General features: G+C 34.7%; 1 protein-coding gene across 1 annotated transcript; it reads right to left on the reverse strand.

The window, feature by feature from the left end:
• Positions 1–1,978: 1,978 nt before the first annotated feature.
• LOC104095453 (U-box domain-containing protein 13-like) lies at positions 1,979–8,324 on the reverse strand. Its single transcript, XM_009601602.4, has 4 exons — positions 7,906–8,324; positions 5,034–5,150; positions 4,157–4,606; positions 1,979–3,522 (listed from the first exon to the last, which is right to left on the reverse strand). Exons 1-4 carry the CDS (start codon positions 8,176–8,178, stop codon positions 2,371–2,373), a joined length of 1,992 nt encoding a protein of 663 aa, XP_009599897.1. The 5' UTR covers positions 8,179–8,324; the 3' UTR covers positions 1,979–2,370.
• Positions 8,325–26,806: the final 18,482 nt, after the last annotated feature.

The following is a 26,806-nucleotide window of genomic DNA, read 5'->3' on the forward strand; positions in this document are numbered from 1 at the left end:
CTAGCATTTGAGGTGCATTTTTGTAGTGAGGCGTAATCCCTAGAGACTTTTTAAATTAAAATAAAATTTGTTGAATAAGTCATTCATATAATACCCAAATTCTCAAACGTCAGTGTGTAATTACTCAAAAGTTTTAAAAAGGAACTGAAATATATTAAATTTAAAAGTCAAGACTTTTTAATTGATTGTAGCCCTAATTTATGGTATTTTCCAATTCTTTATCGTGTGCGCTAGTCTGCTAATATCCCAAAAGCAACAAATATTCATTTTTTTACAAATACAAAGAGAACTTCATTCTTCTTCATAGCAGCAAGTTGAAAGTTCAAATTGTAGGTTAGTCATCATTTTTGTTCCTCCATGTAGAAAACTTTATTCTTTTCGACTCAAGCTATTTGTGCTGATAAGTAGCGTATAGTATATTATTTTGACTAGTTTTTTGTGGGGATTGAGCGCGCGCGCGCGCGCGCGCACACACACACACATATATATATATATATATATATATATATATATATATCACATATTTATGGTTTTCTTCAATTTTTATGTAATTTTACATGTTTATAAATATTTACTATAATTATATTATCTTATAAAATATTAAAAATTAAATACCCATGGGGCTTACACCCCGTGATTCGGGACTTACGCCTCGCTGATGCATATGTAAAACGCCTCGCCTTACGCTCACGCATTTTAAAATATTATTTTCACTTTATTATTTTTTCTCTTAATCAACTAAGAAACCAATATTTTAAATCCCTAGGTCAAACGTGGCAGCAACCATATTAAGAGAATGGGCTTCGTGCTCCTTTTTCTTTGACCCAATAGTTATAGATAAAATGAATTCTCCAATTTCACAATTAATAAGTATACAAAAGAAATTCGGGTTATTACTTCTATACTCTCATGGATGCGGATCTGATTCTAATATCAAGGCCAGCAGCGTAAATGTTTTTATTAATTTTATTTTCTTGATGAAGATGGTGAGACTTAACTCCAGTACACATAGTCATTATCTGAGAATTATGGAATCAGGGGTGGATGCACGTTGCCCCTAGTGTGTTACATGACACTGCTTTGTCGGATTTTTTTTTACTAACTGTGTAAATATGTATGTTTATAATAAGTAAAATAAAAATATTGAGTATAAATATAAAAAAAATCATGACATCACTTTTCATTATAATAATCTATTCGTTTGTTCACTTTTTGAAATGAAGACTCCAAAAATTCCGTGTACGCAACCGAATAGAAGGATAGGTACAGTTACAGGTATAGGAACAAAAAACCTTTCCTGCCAAGAACCATTTTTAATGTCTCTAACTCCTTAACTCTGTTATTGAGTTTTGAGTTTCCTAATCTTCTGAGTAATAAGAGTTGGGAGGACAGTGTATACCTGTCTGATAAGATGATGTATAAACTGTCTAGGACAGTTTTGTGCTGCAAACTACTAGTATAAACTTAACATTGATGTTCTTGCGGCTTACTTTCCTTGTAAATAGAAAAATACCCTATGTGTACATACATATGTTGTAGGAGGATTTCATGAGTACATAAGATCACAGAATGTATCATAATTTTTTTTTGGAAAGGTTAGGCTACGTATACCTCTCGGGCATGTATTTTGCTACTGGTTAATTCTAATACACATCGTAGGGGTCTAGCCTAACACCTCCCCCCCCCCCCCCCCACACACACACACACAAAAATCTTCAAGGTGGCTTTAATTAAAAAAATGTGACTTTATTTGAACATTCAATCTGTAAGATTACATAGTTTTATTTCCTTGATTATGTCTTCAACAAAAACTCAGCAAAATAATCTCGTAAAATTGGGAGAAAGGGCTACTCTTCAGTCTTCACTAAGAAAGCACATGTACAGGAGGGGGGTAGCCTGGTTTTGAGCAGACTTAAACTGGCTCCAGTTTAGTAAGAATTTGAGTATTTGACTAGTAAAGGGAAGACAACAAACGGGATTTTGTAATGGAAAGCATCTCCTTCTATAAAAACTGAGGAAGATAACACTTGTACAACAGTTACAATGATACATCAGACATTTTTGCATGTCAAGTTTTTCCTTGTGTGTTTTTTCAGGTCTTACTCTCTTTCCATGGCTTATTCTCATGGGAGTATAAGCCTCAAACCCAAGAAAAACAAATAAATAACTTAATGAATGGGACTGGTGATCTTCCACCTTTCCCTCACCCCACACTTTTCTTTCTCTAAGCCATGCTAAATGTCATCAAATGCTTAGTAAAAGAACCAAGAAAGAAAAGCCAAACAAACTTGGGAAAAAAAAAACAATAAGCATTCAACTGTCATATAGCCGACCTCAACTTGTTTGGGATTGTGGCGTAGTTGTAAGCAGTCAACTGTCAACGGCATTAGTCGATATGGGTGGCGACCGTGACAGCTGGTGATGAATTTGAGACTCGGCTTGCACCTGGGGCTGCTTTTGCTGCTCAGCATATCTGTTCAGTCTTTCAAGCAATTGGGTTGCCTTCCTTTTACCCCTTTCTGTGCCATTTTGTACTAAATCCATCAAAGGACCCATCAAACCTAGTTGCTGCGCTTCGACTAGATGATGTTGGTCCCCGGAGCAGAGGTGTACTAGAACTGCAGCTGCATTTTCTTTGTTTCTTGGAGACCCATTTGAGATCACATCCACCAAAACAGGAACTGCCTCTGCAGCTCCGATAGCTGCCTTCCCTTCTGGGTGGCTCGACAAGATTGCTAAAATAGCAAGTGCTTCATCAACCATGCCACCTTGAGGTTCCGTGAGCAGCCGCATAAGGGTAGGTACAACACCAGCCCTTATTGCCTTGCCCTTGTTCCCTTGATAAATGCATAGATTGAAAAGCGCTGTAGCGGCGTCTTTCTTTCCCCTTTGGGTACCTTCACTTAATAATGCCACGAGCGGAGGAATTGCTCCAGAAGAACCAATGGTGACCTTATTTTCATCTATAACTGAAAGGCTGAACAGGGTGGCTGCTGCATTTTCACGAGCTTCCATGCTCCCTTTCTTGAGCACATGCACAATACCAGGCACTGCTCCGGAGGTTACGATGTTTCCTTTATTATGCTCACATATGGAAAGGTTAAGAAGTGCTGTAACAGCATGCTCTTGGGTCCGAGAATCAGGTGTGGAGAGAAGATGGACCAGCAGAGGAATGGCACCCGCTTCAGCTATTGCAACACGATTATCAGCATTACGCTTAGCAAGAAGGCGGATTTCACCTGCAGCAGCGCGCTCCTCTTCAGGGCTGCCAGATTTGAGCTTTCTCAGGAGATTTTCAATCTTCGAGCGCTCAGCAGGGGTGCATGCGGATGCTGATTTAGTGGGTCGAGAACTACCTGGTCTTTTGGGTGGTTCAATCCCATTTGCTTCACACCACTGTGCTATAAGACTACGCAGCACGTAGTTGGGTGTCAGAGCTTTGCTTGTGAGGGCTTGTTGGGTCTTGGGACAAGTGCCATGCCCATCTTCCAGCCACTTCTCAATACAAGAACGTTCATAGGTCTGCAGTGAAGTAAGATATTAACCTGTTATAAAATGATAATATGGAAATGACAACACCATCTTTAAACGAAGTATGTCTAGAGGAAATGACATCTTCCAAGAGCAAGCAACCAATAAGCCACAAGGTATGAATATCTACTACACATCATTGCGTATATAGAAAATTAGCATGGACTGAAACAAAAGTCGTTTGAGATCTTTGGCGAAATGTCTTGTTTCCATTTTGATGATAGTCTGTGTATAAAGCATATTTATGAATCATCTGACTAACTGTAACTTGTTCCTCATGGTGATCTAAACAATTTTGAAGCACTTCACTAGAAAAAAGCTATGAACTCTAGTCAGTCTAGTTGACGTGATAGTCTTCAAAAATATTTCTGAGAATGTGCATTTCAAATACTGGGGTGTAATAGAAATGAAAGATTAGAAATGCAGCAACCTTGGATGAAATTATAGGTCTGACCGACAACTAATAAATACACACAACCACCAGAGCAAGATATTAGTTATGTATCCTCATAAACTAAGTCGCAATGGAAGGAAAGAATCTGGTTTTCCTGTAATGAAAGAGTAATAAAAGATAGTTTCAACTGATCTTTTACGTCAATATGCTAAAAGAACTCAGTATCTATACCTGTCCAGTTGAGACAATAACGGGATCTCTCATCAACTCCAGGGATATAGGGCAACGAAAATCATCTGGTATAACTGGGGCCTTCTGGCTCCCGTCTTCAGATGCTTGTCCACTAAACGTTGAAGACTTTTCCCTTGCAGAAGAATCAATGTTTGGGTTCTCAGTCTGTACGAAGTCCTTAATTTTCTTCAGTAGCATTGACATCTTCTCTATTCTCTCCTCGGGATCCCCATCTGTGGCAATGACCATTTCATGCAAAGCTAGTGATTCTTGTTTAAGGTCATCTAATTCAGTCAGCTGTAGCTTATCGACTAACCGCCTTAGGACAGCGTGATCTACCACTGCATCATTACAATTGCTATAAAGAGAAAACAAATCTTCATGCAGTTCAACATCAGGTGTTTCAATCCTTCCCTTGGCTCTTCGAAACTGAGAAAGGACAAGTTCAACCTGGAAGCAGAAGAAGTTACAGATGGCAAAGAACTGAAACATGTTTCCGACCGTAGGCCATCTGACCCATCAAGCTATATTGCTAACAAAGATGAATGCAGTACTTGAACCACTTTAATTTCTGATGGACTAAAATATGTAGCGAACCCATTCACTTGTCTAGTTCTTATGGACAAATGTTCTTGAGTACTTCAGAGAAAATTAATAAATTTATTATGCCAAATTAACACATGCTTGACGCATCCTTTGACAGTGAAAAATAATTTGTTGTTAAGAATAATTATTCATAACATAAGATCTTGTAATCGTGAAATTTTAAAAACTAGTGACAGAATTAGGGAAGAGAATGAGATCCAGTATTTATGCTGCTTCTTCCAAAACAATCTCCCCCCTGGAATGGAAGGGTTAATAAGAAAATGATGTGCACCTGTTCTTTAACTTCGTCGGATATGTCAAGCTTTTCATAATAAATTCCACTTAAAGCTTGTTCAAGCTGAGATGTCACCTCTTGAAATTTATTCATGATCTGCTCTCTTTCTAGCACCTGCAAATAGACACCAATTCTTGAGTGACTTACTTAAATTCTGTAGGACAGATTAGGAGTCATGGATCAAAGAATCGCACTGCCACTCTACAAGGATTAAACATAATTGTTGCTCCTACTTGCAAGGAATGCCAGCTTTAATTTAGAATAAGTTTATGAGAATCATTTGGCAATGCAAAATGTGAATCTGCAGATGAAAGTATACTTGGGGTACCTGCCAGGCGTTCAGACATCTCTCGGTATCCTAAAGAACAAGTCAGTTTATCGTGTCTGGATATCAGGCCAACCAAGCAGTTAATGTACGCGAGGCACCAAATTCCTAGTAAGAGCTATCAGCTAACAGGAGGTAGGTACGCTTACTTGTTCTAGAACTTTCATATTTTCACCAATGTACTCAGCAGAATGTGATGTTCTTCATAATCTAATTAATCTTCTCAAGTAATTGTTGAGGCATAATCAAATAGATTTAAGTGCATAATTATAGACAATGGACATACAAAATGCCCTTTTGATGTTTTCAAAAGAGCGTGCACCAATGCCCTTGGGGGGAACAGGGTAAAGAAGCAAAAATGTGATGACCTCAGACAACCAACATTACATTGTGTATTGATGCTAGAACAGGTTGTAAAATATTTTTAGAATTTTTTGACCAGATATACCACAAGCTTTGCAATTAGTTCAGTGGCAATGTATTATACTAAAAAATCGTGAAACATTTTGTGCTCCTTGCTGGCAACCCCCTTCACTTGTTGGAGTAGAACATCCATATAAAGATACTACATTTACAGCAGCGAGTGATTCTAAAATCCTGCCAAAGGTCTTCATAAAATTTGTTCAGTTATAGGAGAAAATAATGACAGCCAATTTTGAAGCTAGAAATCACTAACTGGGTTAAACTTATCTACGCACATTGTTTGTGCCAATTCAAAAATACGCGACATGTATGTTTTACACACTTTTATCATTTAACCTGTTATTAATTAATATGTATTCTCACCTTAATTTACCACTTAACCATAAATTAATATGAGATGGTATAAACACCAGGTGTAGGTAACTCTTTTCCTAAAGTAACCCAATAGCTAGTGTCACATGATTAGAAATTTAACACAAACAACATCAGTCTAGAGCCTAATCTCTGATCTCTGTTTCTTCTTCCATCTTTTTATGATAGGTATGGGTTTATCTTCCACCCTTTTTCAATTGCTATTTCTTAACGTTTGTTGCCAGCTGCTCACTTTTAGGACAGCAGGGAGAACGAATCACGTAAGACCAATCAAGATATTCTGTCATGGAAGAACCCCCATGGTTTTGGTTTAATGATAAAGAGCGCAACACATGATGTGTGGATTAGGCGCATTTCACGAGTTTGAACTCTACCACAGACAAAAGCTTGGGATTTAAGTGGAGAAGAGTAGAGGTGAATATACTGTTGACTTAAAGATGACAACCTTGTTGGTTTCCTTCAGAAAATAAGTAAACAAAAGAAGCTTGTGTGGCTGAAGAAGTCCATAGACAAAGATATAGGAATTTTGTCAGAAGAACAGGAGCATCCTAAGAGGCCAGGAAGAACAAGTAGTGGAATTTCTCCAAGAAATCTTGAGTCATTTGTTACAGATAACGGAACTCCTTTCCGTAGTGTTCGATTAACGTATCAAGTCATAAAAGCATCCTCGGCAGGAATTAATATCCTTGTTACCAAATTAAATCAGGTTTTGGAGAATAAAAGGAGATTTCAACTCTAACGTTTGAAATTGGACCATCACATCTGGAAATCAAACTTTGCAAGAGGTTCCAATCTTAACTCTAACCACTACACATTGAGGTAGTTATGCTTGAATACATTATTTATTACCAGCAATCCAGGACCAGAGTCCATATCAGGGATTATCAAAATTCATTTGGCTCATGGATTATGTGGATCAAAAAGTTTATCCAGCATTAAAGCCATGCGAAACAATATCAGACTCCATAAGTGAGCTACATCTACTATTAGAATCTTCAACCGCCTCGCCAACAAATTTGGCAGCGCCGCAATATTCATTTACTGCATATTCCCATGTAAGAAGAGAGTTTCACAAGGGTTTAAAAGAGAGTGAAATATATAAGTCATACATAAAACCAAAGCCAGCCCCATTCCCACACAGAGGGTGAATCAGTTTAGGGCCGACCTACGCGAGACTAACTTAAAGAACAAATCTCTACCATAATCTCGAAAATCTTAGCTTACTAGCAGCCAAATTACACTGTACAATAGCGCAAAAATAAACTTTTTGGCAACATATAAACGGTTGAATAATGCATTCAAAAATTGCTTTAGGTAATCGGTTAAATCTCAGGTGTGACAATCTAGTTCTTTTTTTTAATCCACTTGTATAAATTCCCGGCTCTGTCACTTGCAGCAACAACAACCATGATAAGATAAAATGCAAATCTTTCACCTTTAAGGTGTACTCACTTTTTCTTTATAGCTAATTTGCAACTTCCTATCACTGATCTAACGATTTGTAATCAGAGCAATTTCAAAGAACAAATTTCTGAAGAAAAAAAAATCCAATCTTCTCTAGATGATTTCATAAGCTCCTTCAACTGAGAAACACAAACAATCTGAATTTACTAGGATTAATCTTTTTATTTATTTGCTCCAATCATTTCAGAAAGTATATTAATTCCAGGAAAAAAGTCTAAAAAAAATCAGCTAAACGAGCTAGTAATTAAACGCGAATACAAAAAAAAAAAAAAAAAACATACGCACCAGATAAATTTTGCTACCTTCGCTACCGAATTTGAGGACAACTTTAGCAGATTGAAGAGCTAATTTCAAAGAAACCAAAGCTTTTAACGAGTCAACAGGGAGTGGCTCTTTGCAATCACGAATCTCTTCGAACATAGGAGTCAACAACTTAAGCCTCCTAGCTAAATTACAATACTGCTTTTTCACTGAATTTCTGAACTCATTAATGCTCGATATTTCATTCACTGTTTCAATCAGCTTCTGAACTATTTCTCCTTTATCTTCTTCTCCCATTGCTTTTCAAAGATCCAAAAATTACCTCCAAAAAAAAATCCTAAGAATGTTTGAAGAATCGAATCAATATATGAGCCTTTGCTGCTAAAGTTGACAGGTCATGGTCGTCGTCGACTTGGTCGACTCCATTAGAGAGAAAGAAATGGCGTTTTTTTAGAGAAAAATGACACTATAGAGAGAGAGAAGGTGTATTTGGATTTTATTTTATTTTAACTAACATTTTCTTGGTAAAAACTTACACACATCTGATATTTATATTAAAAAAGATACTTATAAATTAATCATGATTTAGTTTAAATTAAAAGCGTAAGAATTCCAATAATATTTAACTTTTAATGAATAAAATGAGCCACCAAGTCATACTGTCTGGCAGTAAATTAGCTTTAAAAAGTTACTATATTATAATTAAAATATGTATTAATTAACTATGATTTAGTGATAATAATATATTTAAAAATACGTGTTATACATTCATTACGTTGCTATAAATACAATTTGACGGGTAATTTTTTTAATCTTTTTATTATTATTATCCTGGACACTTAACCAAGCTTTTGAATCAAAAGTTTTGATCAATAATGTACTCTTCGCCTTACTTTTGCTCGTCAGTGAGATCATTTTGGATATGCCATCAGTAGATTATCTTAGCTAGCTTTTTGGCATATATTTCCAAATTTATTCTGAAAAATCTGATTTGGATAAAGTTTGGGTTGAAGATGAAAATGTGTTTGGACATCTGTTTTGAGTGAAGTTTGGTTTGAAAAAATATGAAACATGACTTATACCTATAATTTCTAAAAACTATCACAAATACCCAACAATACCATTATCAATAACATTCATTATATTATCGCACACCATAATCTTGAACATAAATAAATTTGATACAAAATTATCATTTTTATAATAAACTACATGATACACTATCAGATGACTGGGAAGACGAAGAAACATCGTTACAGAATAATAAATGGTGGGCTCTTTTATAAAATACAAAAGTTTGGGGTAATTTTTTAAAAATATAATAGTGATATTTTGGCTCAAAACCATCTATTGAGCTGGTTTTGGGATTTGGGATTTGAGATTTGGGTTTTGACCAAAATATAGGCAAAATCTATGGCCAAACATGTGTTTGCCAAATAAAACCCAAATTTATTTTGACAAAATTTATGACCAAACGGGTCCTTAATATCTTCTTTCCAAATTTAAGAAAATACTGTTATAAAGTTAGTAACTAATAATAAATAAATGAGCCTCTTACTGGTGCAGTGGATCTATAGTTTTGGTAAAAATTGCATGGGACGTCCTATTTGGTCGCTCCCTTTTAACTTATATCCGTTTTATTTTTCCGTTTGCATCCATACCCATTTTTTTTTGTTAAAAGCATTTTAAAAAGACAATTTTGCCCTTCGGGACTATTGATAAAGTTGTAAACTGCATGACAACACTTTAGCATGTTTTGGCATAAGTTTTAACAAATGAACTAAATAATTTAAGCATGTCTAGTCTGAAATTTTAGCAAATGAACTAAATAACTTAAGTATGATAAGTCTGAAGTTTTAGCAAATGAACTAAATAAATTAAGCATGTTTAGTCTGAAATTTTAGCAAATGAACTAAATAACTTCAACATGCATTACTAAAAACTCATTAGAAAATTACATATTGCAGGACAAAAACTTAAGCATGTTTAGTCTAAAATTTTCGCAAATGAACTAAATAATTTCAGCATGTTTAGTCTGAAATTTTAGCAAATGAACTAAATAACTTAAGCATGTTTAGTCTGTATTGCAAGACAAAAATTTAAGCATGTTTAGTCTGAAGTTTTCGCAAATGAACTAAATAACTTCAGCATATTTAGTCTGAAATTTTAGCAAATGAACTAAATAACTTAAGCATATTTAGTCTGAAATTTTAGCAGATGAACTAAATAACTTAAGCATGTTTAGTTTGAAATTTTAGCAAATGAACTAAATAACTCCAGCATGCATTAGCAAAAACTCATTAGAGAATTACATATTACAAGACAAAAATTTAAGCATGTTTAATCTGAAGTTTTCGCAAATGAACTAAATAACTTCAGCGTGTTTAAACTGAAGTTTTAGCAAATGAACTAAATAACTTCAGTATGTTTAGTCTGAAGTTTTAGCAAATGGACTAAATAACTTTGGCATGTTTAGACTGAAGTTTTGGATAAAACTTATGACAAAACTGTTGAATGGAGGATAAATAACTTCAGCATGCATTAGCATGAAGTTTTAGTTTCAATGTAAAATAACTTCAGCTGCTACTGTAATTGGCTGAAGTTTTATACCATCTCGCGTGCTAATGAATAACCCTTGGTACTGTAAAATAACGCCATCTCCAAAGTCCAAACGTTAGCATGCTGCTAAGTTTATCAGGGCTTGTTTTACAGTATGCTAATGCGAATGAGGTCATCTCCAAAGTAGCATGCTAATACTATCAGGGGTGTAATTGTCATATTATTGTGGATTTTTTATCAACTCGCTACCAAATCAATAATTTTTAAAAATAGGGTACAGGTTAAAAGGTGGCATAAATATAGGGTACGGGTACAAATCCCCCATAGTTTTGAGGACGAATTTTATTGAACTTAGCGATTTTGCTATTAATACAGCGCATTTGAAAGAAAAAGATTACTAACACAGGTTGTGATGGAATGATAAGTATTTCTTTATTATTCGAATTTAATCATATTGTGGCTATAGTTGTCTAAGAAAATATAAGAAGTAGATAAAAAATAAATTGGATCGTGAAATTAATGATTACTTTTGAATAAATGCCTAGTTTGATGTATAATGTATTTAAGTGTATTTAATATATGAGTGATCATTACTCATCTAAGCATGAAAATTTGTCCAGTGTATTTAAAAATGTATTTAAGTGTATTTCATAACTATTTGTCTTTAAATAGAAAATTTATTTTTGTTACCTGATTCAATTATCGTATCAGATTGACTCAGTATTACTTTTTTCGTGAATTCTTGATTTTCAAAATCTGCCTAGCAGAATAATCCAAAAATAAAGTTGTACATAATATACAATATTCTGTTTGTTTTTTTTCAGTAACCGATTGTCAGGTCAGCATGAGTTTGACCCTAATAGGTGCTAAGCTGTCCGTAAATTCTAAGCTGAGTTTCCCTTTTTAATCCTCAGTTGGACCTTTGAATTGATAAATGTAAAATATATATTACCAAAATATGTAGTCACTGTTATAAAATAAAGACTAGAAAAAAAATAAACTGAAGACAAGTATAGAGGGAGATTGATATTTTATTCAACTTTCAAAGTTATGTTCAAAATGAACTGAAAACTCCTCTATTTATAGAAGAAAGGAAGCAGCTGCGAGGTTTTTCAGAAAGCAGCTGCAAGGCTTTTCTTTAGCTGCTTGTAAGTTGTTTGCATGAGCTGCTTGCAACCTGCCTGTTTAATAAGAAACTGCTGCAAATCATTTATTGAGTTGCTTGCAACCTGCCTGCATCAGCTGCTTGTAAGTTGTCTGCATGAGTTGCTTGCAACCTGCCTGTTTAATAAGAAGTTGCTGCAAATTATTTCATTGAGTTGTTTGTAACTTGACTGCATCAGCTGTTTGTAGATAAACTTCAACAGAGTACTAAATGGATAATCTTCTTCAGGAAGATTATCTATAGCAGAGTAATGAATGGACATCCACAATATAATATTTTCATAACAGCTACTTACTTATAATTAATTTATCTACATTTTTGTTTTGATTTATAGCTTCTATGTTTTGATAATGAGCTCAGTGTAAATAATAAATTTGAATAAATGAACAATTTTATGCATCCAAGTCATTAATTTTGGCTCAAACTTTTTTTATATATATAAGTTAGTGGTGGCAAATGGACGGATTTGGTCAAATCTCGACGGATTAAAAATGGATTGAGCAAAAATGGGTTGGATCTCAACCTGCCCATATTTCATGCGGGTCAAAAATAGGTTGAATGTCAAATGGACGGGTTGAATATAGGTTAACCCATATTATATAAATGTAATATTTTTTCGAGTGCAATTTATAATTTTCCTTTTGCTCAAATTATTTAGTGATATAAGCTTAACTGGAATAATATATACTCATCTTCATCTAAATTTATTCAAATTTGACTATCATATTGTAAACTTAAGTTACTCTTTCACAAAATATGACAGTTTTCATTTTAGGAAGAAATGTATCTAATGCACATCAAGCAATATCACTAATAATATATGCCTATGTGCATTTTTCACTTTGTTCATATAATGTCTGCAATCCAATATGAAACTAAACAAATTTAAAAAAATACTATAAATAGAACGATACTATTTATATTCAAAAATTCACTAATAATATATGACTCTGTACAAATTTAACGTTGAAATATGTATTCCATAACTAAAAATAAAATACTGTTTTTTTTGTCGAAAAAGAAAGTACTCTTTTTACAATATGAAAAGAAAGTACTCATTTTGTTGAAATGAAAGAAAATACTTTTTCTACGAAAGTACTCATTTTGTTGAAATGAAAGAAAATACTTTTTCTACATCATGAAAGAAAAATACTCATTTTGTTGAGATGAAAGAAAATAATTTTTCTACATCATTTTGTTGAAATGAAAGAAAATAATTTTTTCTACATCATGAAAAAAAAATATTTTTTTATTGCAATGAAAGAATACTTTTTTACATCATCAAAAGAAAATACTCATTTTGTTGAAATAAAAAAAACTCTTAAATAATACTTCTATTGAGTTGGGTGGAGGTTGGGATGGTAGGGGTGGGGTAGGGTGGTTTGGGGGTAGGAATGGGTGGGGGTGGGTTGGCAGGGATAGAGAATAGGGCGGGGAACATTGAAAAAGTGTTTCGGAAAATGTTTTCCCTTCTCTTTGTAAAAACGAGTTCATGAGGAAAATATTTTTCAAAATATTTAAGCCAACCAAATATGAAAAAATTAGGAAACATTTTCCGTAAAATATTTCCTTCATACCCAACACACCCTTAATGTAAGCATTCTCTTTCTTAACATGTATTCTTCAAGAACAAATAAAAAATTATACAAATTTGCTTCTGCTTCTTAAACTATTTTTGGTATTCAAGTATGCATCTAGAAAGAATAAAGACGCTAAACAATAGTCCCTTTGTTCCAATTTATATAAATTTATTTGACTAGACACAAAGTTTAAAAAAAATAAAGATTTTTGAAATTTGTGATCCTAAACAAGTCAAAAAGGGGTCCAGAGTATTTGTGTGGTTATAAAGGGTTCTCATTAAGGGTAGAATTGGAAATTTAAGTTAAATTATTTTCAAATTTATAAATGGATCATTCTTTTTGGAACAGACAAAAAAAGAAATAGGTTCACATAAACTGAAATGGATGGAGTAGTAAACGGTACTTATAATGTTTAGAAGGAAAAAAAAATCCTCACATAGTCAACTATAGTGAGAAAAAACATATGGAGGAAGAGGAGTTGGAATACCTTTTATAGCATTTTCAGTTTAAAATATATGTTGTAAGTATAAGTAGGCGTTTGGACATAAGAATTATAAAATTCAAAAAATGGTGAAATTTTTTTTCAAGTGAAAATGATATTTGAAATTTAGAGTTGTGTTTGGACATAAATTTCAGTTTGGGTTGTTTTTTAAGTTTTGTGAGTGATTTGAATGAAAATTTTGAAAAACAGTTTTTTGGAGTTTTTCAAATTTTCAAAAATTTTCAAAATGCATCTTCAAGTGAAAATTAAAAAGTTTATGAACAAACGCTGATTTCGAAAAAAAATAATTTTTTTTTGGAAAAAACTTCCTTCAAATTTTATGTCCAAACGGGCCCTAAAAGTACGGTTGAAACTTAGTAAACCAAATATGCTGTAATATAATCTCCAATTTAAACTCATATTCAATTTTTGGATCCGCCTACGCAAGTAGTTTAGTGAATTCCACACAAATATATCGATTTCATTTGGCAAGTAAAATACGATTCTTAAAAAAGTTATGAGTGTGTCTTTCAAGTGTCAAAAATCTATTCTCTTTCCCAAATTATATATTGAATTAATTTAGCCACATTAAAATTACGCAAGCAGCCAATAGATATGTAGTCTAATGACATATGATTGCGTGGCGTGTGAATCTATGGAAGAGAACAGATCATTTATAAATAAGAACATATTTTATTTTTTAAACCTTGAGAGAAAGAATGAAGGAAAAGAAAAAGTAATGTTTTGCACAAGGAAAATTCATTGTATTTGTTTGACAAAATATTGGATTAACCTTGTTGACATTGTAAAACATTTGTTATTTTCTAATATTACATGATTTTAGGCCATTGGCCGCCCCCAAAAGAATGTTTCGTTAACAAAAAGGAAATTATATTCCCTTTTATGAGTAAAGTGTAATTGTCAAGCAACTGCAATAAAACCCTGACTAAACAAAAGAGAAACATAAACAAGAACTCCTTTTAAAATGGCAAATTCTAAGAAAAAGGAAAAAACATAAAGAAGAAGTGTTATTGGAACTATTGATCAAAACAAAGGAAAAGGATGAAACTCATCGTCGTGAAAGCTAATATATCACTACCGACAATTGTGGTGAGCTGAATAAATCTCTTAATCATTATATTGGATGCGGTGAATAAAATTTTTTAATCCTTAATTAGAGATTTCAAGTTTAAATTCATAAAATAAAAAAATATTGATATAAAGCATTTTTTCTCAAATAGGTATTATGCCACATATTTTGAATTAATCGAGGCTCTAAAATGGATACTACATTGGAGATGGAACAAAAAACTAAGATATCTTAACTTTTTTCGTTTGGAGAGTTAAAAAAAACTAATAAAATAATAGTTGCAACTTAACTATAGAGCCGCGTTTTATGGTTAAAATAAATGATGATTAGATACGACAAATCCCACCTAAATGACTACTATAATGACAGCTGTTTTCTCTAATTTCTTTAACTAAAAGGTGAGAAAAAAAGGGGCATCCAGATCATGTGCTTAGATAAGCCTTAAAATAATTAATCCATCCAGTTAGGCCTATGATTTGGCTTCTTTTCTTTTTTCACAAAATTAATCAGAAAATAAAGAATATTTAATTAACAGTAATTATTAAACTTGAATTTTATACACACAAAATTGAAAACATGATCTTGTGACCCCTAGTTTTGTCCTTGTACCTATAACTTGGCTACTTATATAATTACGGTCAAACCTCTATATATAACATAGTTTATTTCGATATTTTTTTGTTGTTATAGTGAAGTGTTGTTACATATGATATATATTATAACATAATATAAAAATCGGTTCCGAAAAAAATTTAATTTTTATCGTGAATGACTGTTATATAAGGATTGTTGTGATAGAAATGTCTGGTTGTAATTATATGACCCTTATTTATTTTTTATTGTATCTATAGCTTGGCTTCTTATATTATATAACTAATATAATTATTAATATTCTTGTAATCATGATAACATAGAAATGAGAAAAGGCTTATGATAACAACTTTTAATAATATTTTTATTCTAGGATCTTTCGTCTTTTAAACCAAAGGCATAAGCATTAGAATCTCGAAAGCATGTGCTTCATTATGGACAAATCGATAAATTAATGGAAGTTTATTCATCTAATGATCTTATCCTTTTATTTGAAGCGAGTTTAACTTATCTTATAAATCGGTAACACGAAAGAATTTTACGATATTTATCTATATCTATATTTATATTTATCTATATTTATACTATATTAAAAGCACGAAGGCTCTTAGCGAAATGTCGTTCGCCTTTTTCACCCTCGAAAATTGAATTCACACTAGACAAAATAGTCATTTTAATTATTTTTCTAATATTTAGGACTTTGAAATTTACTAAAATTTTAATTATTAAATATTTCCTTATTTGAAAAATATGTATGCGAATCATTAAGATTTTAAAAGATTCTTAATTTCCTTATATTTTATTATTTAAGATTTTCCAAATATCTAGGACATGAATTCAACTTCACTACAATTATGAATTGTAATTACGAAAGTTAAATCATTAGGACTTTAAATTAGAATGAATTTACATTTTGGTTTCCACTTTCCACATTAAACACTCTTTTCTCTAATTAAATAAATATATTCAAATTGTTATGTAGCTCAATACCATTGCCGCACAGAAGAAGGCTTAGAAGTTATGCTGTAGTTATTTGTCGGCTTACATAGATTTCTGTCGTAAACCTTGAAATCCTTATTTTTTAGCAATTTATATTACTTTTTTTGTAGTTTAAATTTTTTAAATTCATGGCTATTAGACTGTCACATGAAAGCTTACTTCATTTTTTTTTATTTTTTTTTTACATAGAACGCTTTACTTGACTTTACTATTATTTTCAATTACCATATTTAACCAAAAGTTTACGATACTACTAAAATTTCAATTTTCTTCTTACTTGGGAATATTAATTCAGAGTTACACACATTAACAGTAAAACATACTGGCAGCCAAGTTGCTGCTAGCCTTCCTCACCGTTAAGACATGATCCAAACCCTCTATTGAGTTAGAAGGTATTCAATGGACTATAACTATTGTCTTAATCTTTCTCTTGGATGTCTCTTCTTTCCCAAGTTTCCCTTGTCATCATTTGTCACTATTTCCTGGTTATTTGCACTATTATACTTTAGCCTTATGAAACATCTTATTTATTTCCGCTCGTGCATTACGTTTTCACATATCATTTTGTGAGGATCCTTTGCTGAGTTAGTTAATTATTAATGTGATTTTTTTTTTTCATGAACTTGCTTTTATAGCTCAAATACATATTTAATAATCAAATTTATGTGATTTTTTAAAAGTTTATGCATACCGACGGGGTTCACGCGCAACGCGCGTATCATGAGACTAGTTATTATAAAAGCACGAATATTTCATGCTAAATGTTGGATCACTAAAATATTCCTAAAATATTGATCGACTTTTATGCCTTTAAAAAATTAAAGTATTTCTTTAAAAAGTAATTCCATGTTGGATAAAATCTTAACATTTAAAACTTTACTCAATTAGAAATTACATGGGTTTTTAATCTTAATTCAATCAAACTTCTCACATGTTAATGTCCACCTATTCTGAAGTTGTGATGGCCCAAAGGGTCATCTTATGAATTAAGACTCTATTCTGAGCCCGTTAGCCTTAAAAATCTTATTTTTATCCTCCACAATTTACGTGCACAGTCCGGGCAGGTTTCCGGAAAGCTTTTATGTTGAAAACTAATGAAAATAAGAATTTTTGCCTTAAAAGTTAATTTTAGTTGATTTCGGTCAACATTTTTAGTAAACGGGCCCGGATCCGTACTTTGACGGTCCCGGTGATCCGTATCGAATTATGGGACCTGGGCGTATGCCCGAAATCGAATTCGGAGGTCCCTAGCTTGAGTTATGAATTTTTGATGAAAATTAAAAGTTTAGAAATTATTTATTTTTAAGAATTGATTGATATTTGGCATTGTAAGTATCGGGTCCGTATTTTAGTTACGGAGCCCGGTACAGGTTCATTATGATATTTAAGACCTGTCTGGAAAATTTGGTGAGAAACGGAGTTGATTTGACGTGATTCGGACGTCCAGTTGAGAAAATAAAAATTTTGAAGTGTTCTTGAGAATCTCATTTGATTTGGTGCTAAATTCATAGTTCTAGGTATTATTTTGGCGATTTGATGGCACGAGCGGGTCCGTATAATATTTTTAGACTTGCGTGCATGCTTGGTTTGGAGCCCCGAGGGCTCGGGTGCCATTCGGGCGATGCGCGAGTTGAGTTCAAACCTCAACAAGGCTGCTGGTGCACCAAATCTGGTGTTCCCACACCTGCGAGCCTTTGGTCACAGGTGCGAGCGATAGCCCCACAGGTGCGACCCAGGCCTAGACTTTATTTTTTCGCAGATGCGAACTTCTCTCCGCAGGAGTGGGACCACAAAAGCGGAACCCTGTCCGCAGGTGCGACCCCAGTTGGCCCAGTCCTTTTCCGCAGAAGCGCACGTGCGGATGCGCAGGTGCGACCAAAACACCACAGGTGCGAAGGTCGTTGGGCAGTGAGTTCATTTAATTCGGACTCCAGCCATTTTTCATCTCGTTTCAAAAGGATAGGAGGCCTAGGGCGATTTTTCAAAGACATTTGCTTCCCCAAATCATAGGTAAGTGTTCCTTAACTCGTATCTTTCAATCTTTTACTTCATTTTACAAGAATTCAACCTAAAATCTAGAGTTTTTAAGGTAAAATTAGGGGTTAGGGTAGAAACTAGAGATTTCAAAAATTTGAGAATTTAGACCCCAATTTGAGGTCGGATTCCAAAACTAATTACATATTCGGGCTCAGGGGTGAATGGGTAAAAGGATTTTGGTCCGAACCTCGGATTTTGACCAAGCGGGCCCAGGGTCGATTTTTTGACTTTTTGGAGGAAAATTTGAGAAATTTAATTTATGAAATATAATTAATTCCTTTAACAATATTTGATATTATTGAGTCATTTTTGAATAAATACGAGTGATTTGGAGGTGAATTCCAAAGGAAAAGCTGTGATTGAGAATTAAGTGGCATTAGGAGCAAGGTAAGTGTCGTGTCTAACTTTGGCTTGAGGGAATAGGTAGTATGTGTTCATTTGCTACGTGTTTGGTTGTTAAATACGATATATAGGTGAGGTGACGAGCATCTATGCGTCGTTGTCAAGTCATAGCATGCGAGTGAAATTCTATTCTTGTCTATTTTGTAGCCTTAAATTCTACTATCCATGCTTATCGGGTTATTTGAAATGATGGGTGACTCATACCTGGTTTCACTGAGATTTGGTAACTTTCGAATATTGATTCAAGGTTGAGATTACATTATGCTATTGATTATGGGTAAAATACTGATTTCTTTGTGATACCCTTATCTATCCGTTGTTATTGATTTTGTGATTGGTGAGGACGAATGTAAAGCACAAAGGGTGATACCGTGCATGCATTATTTATATTGTGAGTAAGAGTGTAAAGCATGAAGGGTGATGCCGTGCATGCATAATTTATATTGTGAAGAAGAGTGTAAAGCATGAAGGGTGATATCGTGCCGTTCTGTTTATTTATTTGGTGAGGTTGAGAGTAAAAGCACGAAGGATGATGTCGTGTCGTTGTATTTATTTATTTGGTGAGGTTGAGAGTAAAAACACGAAGGGTGATGCCGTGCAGTTTTCCTTTGCTATTTTAATTGCTCAATTCGTTTAAGGATTTTCTGTTTAATTCTGTTTTTTCATTATTCTCACTCTTTATGTTGTATTCCCCCACTGTATGTCCCCTTCCCATTATTTCTGCGTTATTGCTTTATTTACTGTTATTGCCACTAGCATGATTATACTGTTCAGGTTATATGTGGGTGTCTTGTCCTAGCCTCGTCACTACTTCGCCGAGGTTAGGCTCGACACTTACCAGTACATGGGGTCGGTTGTACTGATGTTGCACTCTGCACTTTCTGTGCAAATTTTAATACCGGCTTAGGTTGATTGAGATTTGCTACTGGTCTACTTTCCGGAGACTCAAGGTAGATCTGTCGGCGTTTACAGACCTTAAAGTCCCCGTCTATCTTTTATGTCCTACTGTTTTCTTTCATTCAGACAGTTATATTTCTTTCAGACTATTACTTGTAGTAAATTCTAGAATGCTCGTGCATTGTGACTCCAGATTCGGGTAGTAGTAATTAATACAGTTTTATAATATTCCGCACTTAATATATTTCATCTTAGTTAATTATTGTTATTTACTGCATGAAAATAAGGAATTAGTTTAACGATTTTTCTAACGTTGGCTTGCCTAGAAAGTGAAATGTTAGGCGCCATCACGGTCCCGTCGGTGGGAAATTTCGGGTCATGACAGTTGGTATCAAAGCCCTGGGCTACATAGGTCTCACGAGTCACGAGCAAACTTAGTAGAGTCTGAAGGATCGGTACGGAGACGTCTGTACTTATCTCTTAGAGGCTATGAAGTTTAGGAATAAGTTTCACTTCTATTCTTCTCTGTCGTGCAATTTTGGTTTCTCAATACTGATTTACCTCTTCTACTCTTATTCTCTCGCAGATAGTGAGAATACGTACCGCTTCCTCAGCTGAGCAGCAGCCAGAGCCTCCAGTGGCAGCTCCTACGCGGGGCAGAGGTCGAGGCCGAAGCCGTGCCAGAGGCCGAGGCAGGGGCAGGGCTCAGCCTAGAGCCTGAGCAGCAGCCCCAACAGTGGAGTCTCAGATAGAGCTTGACGAGAAGGTTCCAGCCCAGACTGTTCCTGCCAGACCATCTCAGGTTCCGGAGGGGTTCATTGCTGCCCCAGTACTTCAGGACGCTTTGGTCCGTTTGGTGGGCCTTATGGAGAGTGTGGCCCAGACTGGCGCATTTCCCATGGCACCAGCAGTCTCTCAGGCTGGAGGAGGAGCCCAGACTCCCACCACTCCCGCTCCGGAGCAGATAGCTCCCCAGTATCAGGCTCCAGCAGCTCAGCCAGTCGGATTAGTTCACCCGATTATTGCGGCACAAGTCGGAGATGGGCCAGCTATATCTTCCGAGGCTTTATGGAGATTGGACAGGTTTATCAAGCTCTTTCCTGTTCACTTCAGTGGTGCTCCTTCAGAGGATCCCCAGGAGTATCTTGATAGCTGTCACGAGGTTCTACGGAACATGGGTATAGTGGAGACCAATGGGGTCGATTTTGCTGCATTTTAGATGACTAGTTCCGCCAAGAAATGGTGGAGAGATTACTTGTTGACCAGACCAGCTGGGTCGCCTGCTCTTACTTGGGACCAGTTCTCTCAACTCTTCATAGAGAAGTTTCTGCCTATCATATTGAGAAAGGAGCGTCGCCGTCAGTTTGAGCATCTCCAGCAGGGCAGTATGACTGTTACTCAGTATGAGACCCGTTTTGTGGATTTGGCCCGTCATTCTATTCTTCTGCTTCCCACCGAGAGAGAGGGTGAGGAGGTTTATTGATGGACTTGCTCAGCCTATCAGATTGCAGATGGCTAAGGAGACTGGGAGTGAGATTTCTTTTCAGGCGGCTGCTAATATCGCAGACGAGTCGAACTGGTTCTTACTCAGGAAGGTCAGGGGTCTGACAAGAGACCTCGTCATTCCGGTGAGTTCAGCGGTGCCTCACCTAGAGGCAGGAGTACTTTTGGTAGAGGCCATCCTCCCAGGCCGTTTCATTCAGCGCTCCAGGCATCCCACGGTGCTTCAGGTGGTCATGGCCCTCAGATGCATTATTCCGACCAGCTAGCCTACAGTGTACCACCAGCTCCTATTAGGGCACCTCCACTCCAGAGTTATCAAGGTGGTTATTCAGGTCGACAGGGCCAGCTTCAGGGTCATCAGTCACAACAACCGAAGTTATGTTATACTTGTTATGATCCGAGGCACATTGCTAGATGTTTTCCTCGAGCAACGGGCAGCTCACAACATTAGAGTTCGTGTGCCATGGTTCCGGTACTAGTTGTTGCACTACCTGCTCAGCCAGTCAGAGGCAGGGGTCAGACAGCCAGAGGTAGAGGCCAGACTGTTAGAGGTGGAGGTCAGGCCGTTAGAGGTGGAGACCAGCCAGTTAGAGGCTGTCCTAGGGACGTAGTTCAGGGTGGTGGGGCCCAACCCCGGTGTTATGCTTTCCCAGCCAGGCCAGAGACTGAGTCATCTGACGTTGTTATCACAGGTACTGTTTCAGTTTGTAGTAGAGATGCTTCAGTTCTATTTGATCCGGGATTTACTTACTCCTATGTGTCATCCTATTTTTCTTCCTATTTGGTTGTGCCCCGTGATTCTTTGAGTGCTCCTGTGCATGTGTCCACACCAGTAGGAGATGCTATTGTTGTAGATCGTGTTTATCGTTCGTGTGTGGTCACCCTTGGGAGTCTTGAGACTCATGTAGATCTTCTACTTCTCGACATGGTTGATTTTGATGTCATACTGGGTATGGATTGGCTGTCACCTTATCAGGCTATACTAGATTGTCATGCCAAGACGGTGACCTTAGCCTTGCGGGGGTTGCCTCGATTAGAGTGAAGAGGGAATCTTGGCCATTCGTGCTTTACACTCTTCCTCACAATATAAATAATGCATGCACGGCATCACCTTTCGTGCTTTACACTCTTTCTCACTATATAAATAAATCACGCACGGCATCACCCTTCGTGCTTTACACTCTTCCTCACAATTTCAGAGAATCAATAACAACGGATAGAGAGAAGTTTCACAAAGAAATCAATATTTTATCAATAATTACTTTCACAATTTAGCATCTCAACTTCGAACTAATATTCACAATTTTATCAACCTTGGTGGAACCGGATACAAGTCTCCCAACATTTTAACAACAACAATAAGCATGGATAACAAGATTTAAGACTACGAATTTGCAAGAATGGAATTTCACTCGCATGCTATGACTCGACCACAATGCATAGATGCTCGTCACCTCAACTATACATCGTATTCAACAATAAAACACGTAACAATTACTCACACAATACCTATTCCCTCAAGCCAAAGTTAGACACAACACTTACCTCGCTCCGAAGGCCACTTAATTCTCAATCACAGCTTTCCCTTTGGAATTCACCTCCAAATCACTCTTATCTATTCAAAAATGACTAAATAACATCAAATATTGCTAAAGAAATTAATTATATTTCATAAATTAAATTTTCTAAATTTTCCTCCAAAAGGTTGAAAAATTGACCTCGGGCCCGCTTGGTCAAAACCCGAGGTTCGGACCAAAATTATTTTATCCATTCACCCCCGAGCCCGATTATGTAATTAGTTTTGGAATTCGACCTCAAATTGAGATCTAAATCCTTAAATTTCGAAATTCCTAAGTTCTACCCAAAAATCATAATTTCACCATAAAAATTCTAGATTCTTGGTTGAAATCTTGTTATAAGATGTAAAAGATTGAAAGAAAAGAGTTGGGAATCACTTACCTATGATTTGGGAAAGATTTGGTCTTTGAAAAAACGCCTCATAAGGTTTAGGATTTTGAAAATATGAAGAATGAATGAAAAATCCCGTCTAAGCCCCTTTTACTCAGCTGCAGGTATCGCAATTGCGACCTGAGCTTCGCAAATGCGAAGCTCGCAATTGCGAAGGAACAATCGCAATTGCGATGCCCTTCACAATCCCGCTGCCTTCACAAATGCGAGGAAAGTGTCACATTTGCGACCACTGAACCTCGCAAATGTGAGTAAATATTCGCATTTGCGAACTTGCCCTTCCCAGACTCCCTTCGCAATTGCGAAGGTAACCTCGCAAATGCGAGAACTGCTGGCCCAGGCTTCTGATCGCAATTGCTATGAAAGCCTCGCAATCACGGACCTGTTATGTTCGTATTTGCAATGCCTGATCTCGCAATTGCGAGATCAGAGGCCTGCAACATATTCAGTTATACCAGCACAATTTCTAAGTTTAAAACATCCTGTGGTATATCCGAAACTCACCTGAGCCCTCGGGGCTCCAAACCAAACATGCACACAAGTGTAAAAACATCATACGAACTTGCTCGCGTGATTAAATCGCCAAAATAACATCTAAAACTACGAATTTAGCACCAAATCAAATGAAATTCTCAAGAATACTTTAAAATTCATATCTTCTCAATTGGACGTCTGAATCACGTCAAATCAACTCCGTTTCTCACCAAATTTCATAGACAAGTCTTAAATATCATAATGAACCTGCACAGGGCTCCGAAACCAAAGTACAGACCCGATACTAACAAAGCCAAATATCAATTAATTCTTAAAAATATATAATTTTCAAACTTTTAATTTTCATCAAAAATTTATAACTCAAGGTAGTGACCTCCGAATTCAATTCCGGGCATACGCCCAGGTCTCATAATTCGATACGGACCTATTGGGGCCGTCAAAGTATGGATCCGGGCCCGTTTACCAAAAATATTAACCGAAGTCAACAAAAATTAAATTTTAAGGTTAAAATTCTTATTTTCATTAATTTTCAACATAAAAGCTTTCCGCAAACTTGTCCGGACTGCGCACGTAAATCGAAGAATATAAAAATGAGATTTATAAGGCTTAAGAGCTCATATTCGAGTTCTAAAACATAAGATGACCTTTTGTAAGGCTTAAGAGCTGAGATTCGAGTTCTAAAACATAAAATGACCTTTTGGGTCATCACAAGAAGTCTCTGTAATAATAAAAAGTACTAGAAAGTGTTAATAGCCAGAGCAAAATCTATTAGTTATGATTTATATTAATTTTATCAAATGTCTTTGAAGGGACTATGATTTATATGATTAATCCTTTATGAAAAAGAAAATCACAACTACCTAATAAAAGATTTTAAAAATAAATCACAACTACCTAATAGAAGATTAAAAAAAGTATAGTTTACAAATACACGAATTGCTAAAACATGATCAAAATAATGCATCCACGTAGATTATTTTAAAAAGAAAAAACAAAAGAAAAGAGGAATCGAACACTAATCGTATGGCTTTTATATATGTATTGAAGAATCTAAGGAACAAAAAAATACTAATGACCAAAATTTATTTTTGCTTAAACACGTTTTTAAATGTTTGACAAACGACAATGCTCAAGATATTCGTGCAAAGCACGAACATAGGAACTAGAAATAATTTAATTTTTAATAATTTAGATTAATAGATAGGAACTAGAAATAATTTGACTGAAATATCTCCGAGATATTAATAGACTCTTATACCCTTTAGAGCTAAATTTTATTTCATACAAATAATTTCGTATTGGATAAAATTATAAAATTTAAAATTGAGAACTTTGCTTTGAAGAATCAGCGTTCATGAAGGAAACTTCTTGTCGAAACTCTCTCGATTTTAATAGGAAATTGTTGCATGTCTACTGTTCCGATTTTTTTGTATGTCATTTTTAATAGGAATTCATTGCATGTATTTACTTCCTACTTTCTTTTCAAAACACTATCTCCATCAATTCTTCAAAGTACCCGAATAAGAGATATGTTCTTTATCAAATTAGTTCTCTCTGTATACATATATGTATATTCTATTAATATATATACGTTATTCCATGCCAATCATGTCATTTAATATTATTTATAATTAGATTATATTTGTTTTATGAGGTTTTAAGTATTATTAGATCTTATCCACTTAATACTTTTTAATTATAAAATGGAATCTAGGGTATATTCTTATATGTTTTAACCCATATTAATATTGGGGATTGGGCAAGCATCTCTATATTGTATTTATTATCATTGCACAAAAAGTTTTGGAAACTCTAACCGAACAAATTAAAAGCATATCAATTATTTTTTTTGTACACGTTTATTTTTTGGGATAATTTTAGAGATCTTTCTTCATATTTTGTTTCGTAAGCTTAACCGTCCATATGGTTTTCAATATTATGCTTATCTCCCATATAATTTTAATTTGTTTGAAGCGGATCTTTTAGCTTATTTATTATTAAAATAAAAAGTATAATTTGATTAATTTACCCTTACTATTATACTTTTTATTTAACTATATTTTACAAACAACTTTTATGAATAGCTACGTTTAATCATTAGCGTGCAACGCACGTTTATAGAGACTAGTTATTATAAAAGTATGAATACAATGTTAGTATACCAAAATATTCCTATAATAATGATGGACTTTAATTACGTGTTGGACAAAATTGTAACTTTTAAAACCTGTTCCTAATATGAATTTGCATAGAATTGTAATACCAATCAATTAGTGTCCTTTACCTATTGCGGGGAAAATTAAATTATTTCTTTAATACAATGCACAATACTAAACAGATTCATCTTACAAGTCAAATAACTCCAGGGTACAGTTGTCATCAAAATTGATTTACTTTTTAGTTTGTTTGGTCCGTGTATATTATCCATGATTTGTTTCAGAACAAAGACTAAAAAGTCATGTGAAATCCAAGTTAAAATATCTAATCACTGAATCTAAAGACACGGTAGGTTTAGAAGTTTTTTCTAAAAATGAAAAACTTTAGTAGGCGGTAGGACACAGTTTTCTCTATAAAAAACATGTATCTATATCTATATCTTTTAATATATATCTATTGCCGTGCTACAGTGGCTTTTAAGCCAAAATATTCAGTAATAGAATTGTAATACTTCGAAGTTTAATAATACAGGACTTTGAAGGTTTTATAATTCCTTTAAATTTGATTTTTCCCTCTATCTTCCTTTAATTTGGAGTGTTTTATAATTCCTTTAAATTTGATTTTTCCCTCTATCTTCCTTTAATTTGGAGTATAACAACTCGATATAGTAACCTCTGCCGGTAAAATTTAATCTATTTATATTACTATTATTTGTCACGATCCGAAATTTCCATCTTCGGACCGTGATGGTGCCTAACATTTTACTTGTTAGGCAAGCCAACGTTAGAATAATATTATCCATTTTAAAACAACTTTTAAATTTATTAATAACAAAGAAACAAATGAGGAAGTAAAGTATGAAATATAGTGAATAATTCATAAAAATAATGGTGTCTAAATACCATCCCAGAATTGGTGTCACAAGTGAACGAGCTTCTAGAATAATACAAATAAAGGTCTGAATAAAATAAAGCTGTCTGAAAACAAACACACAGCTAAAG

This window comes from Nicotiana tomentosiformis, chromosome 11 (assembly GCF_000390325.3).
Source record: "Nicotiana tomentosiformis chromosome 11, ASM39032v3, whole genome shotgun sequence".
NCBI lineage: Eukaryota > Viridiplantae > Streptophyta > Magnoliopsida > Solanales > Solanaceae > Nicotiana > Nicotiana tomentosiformis.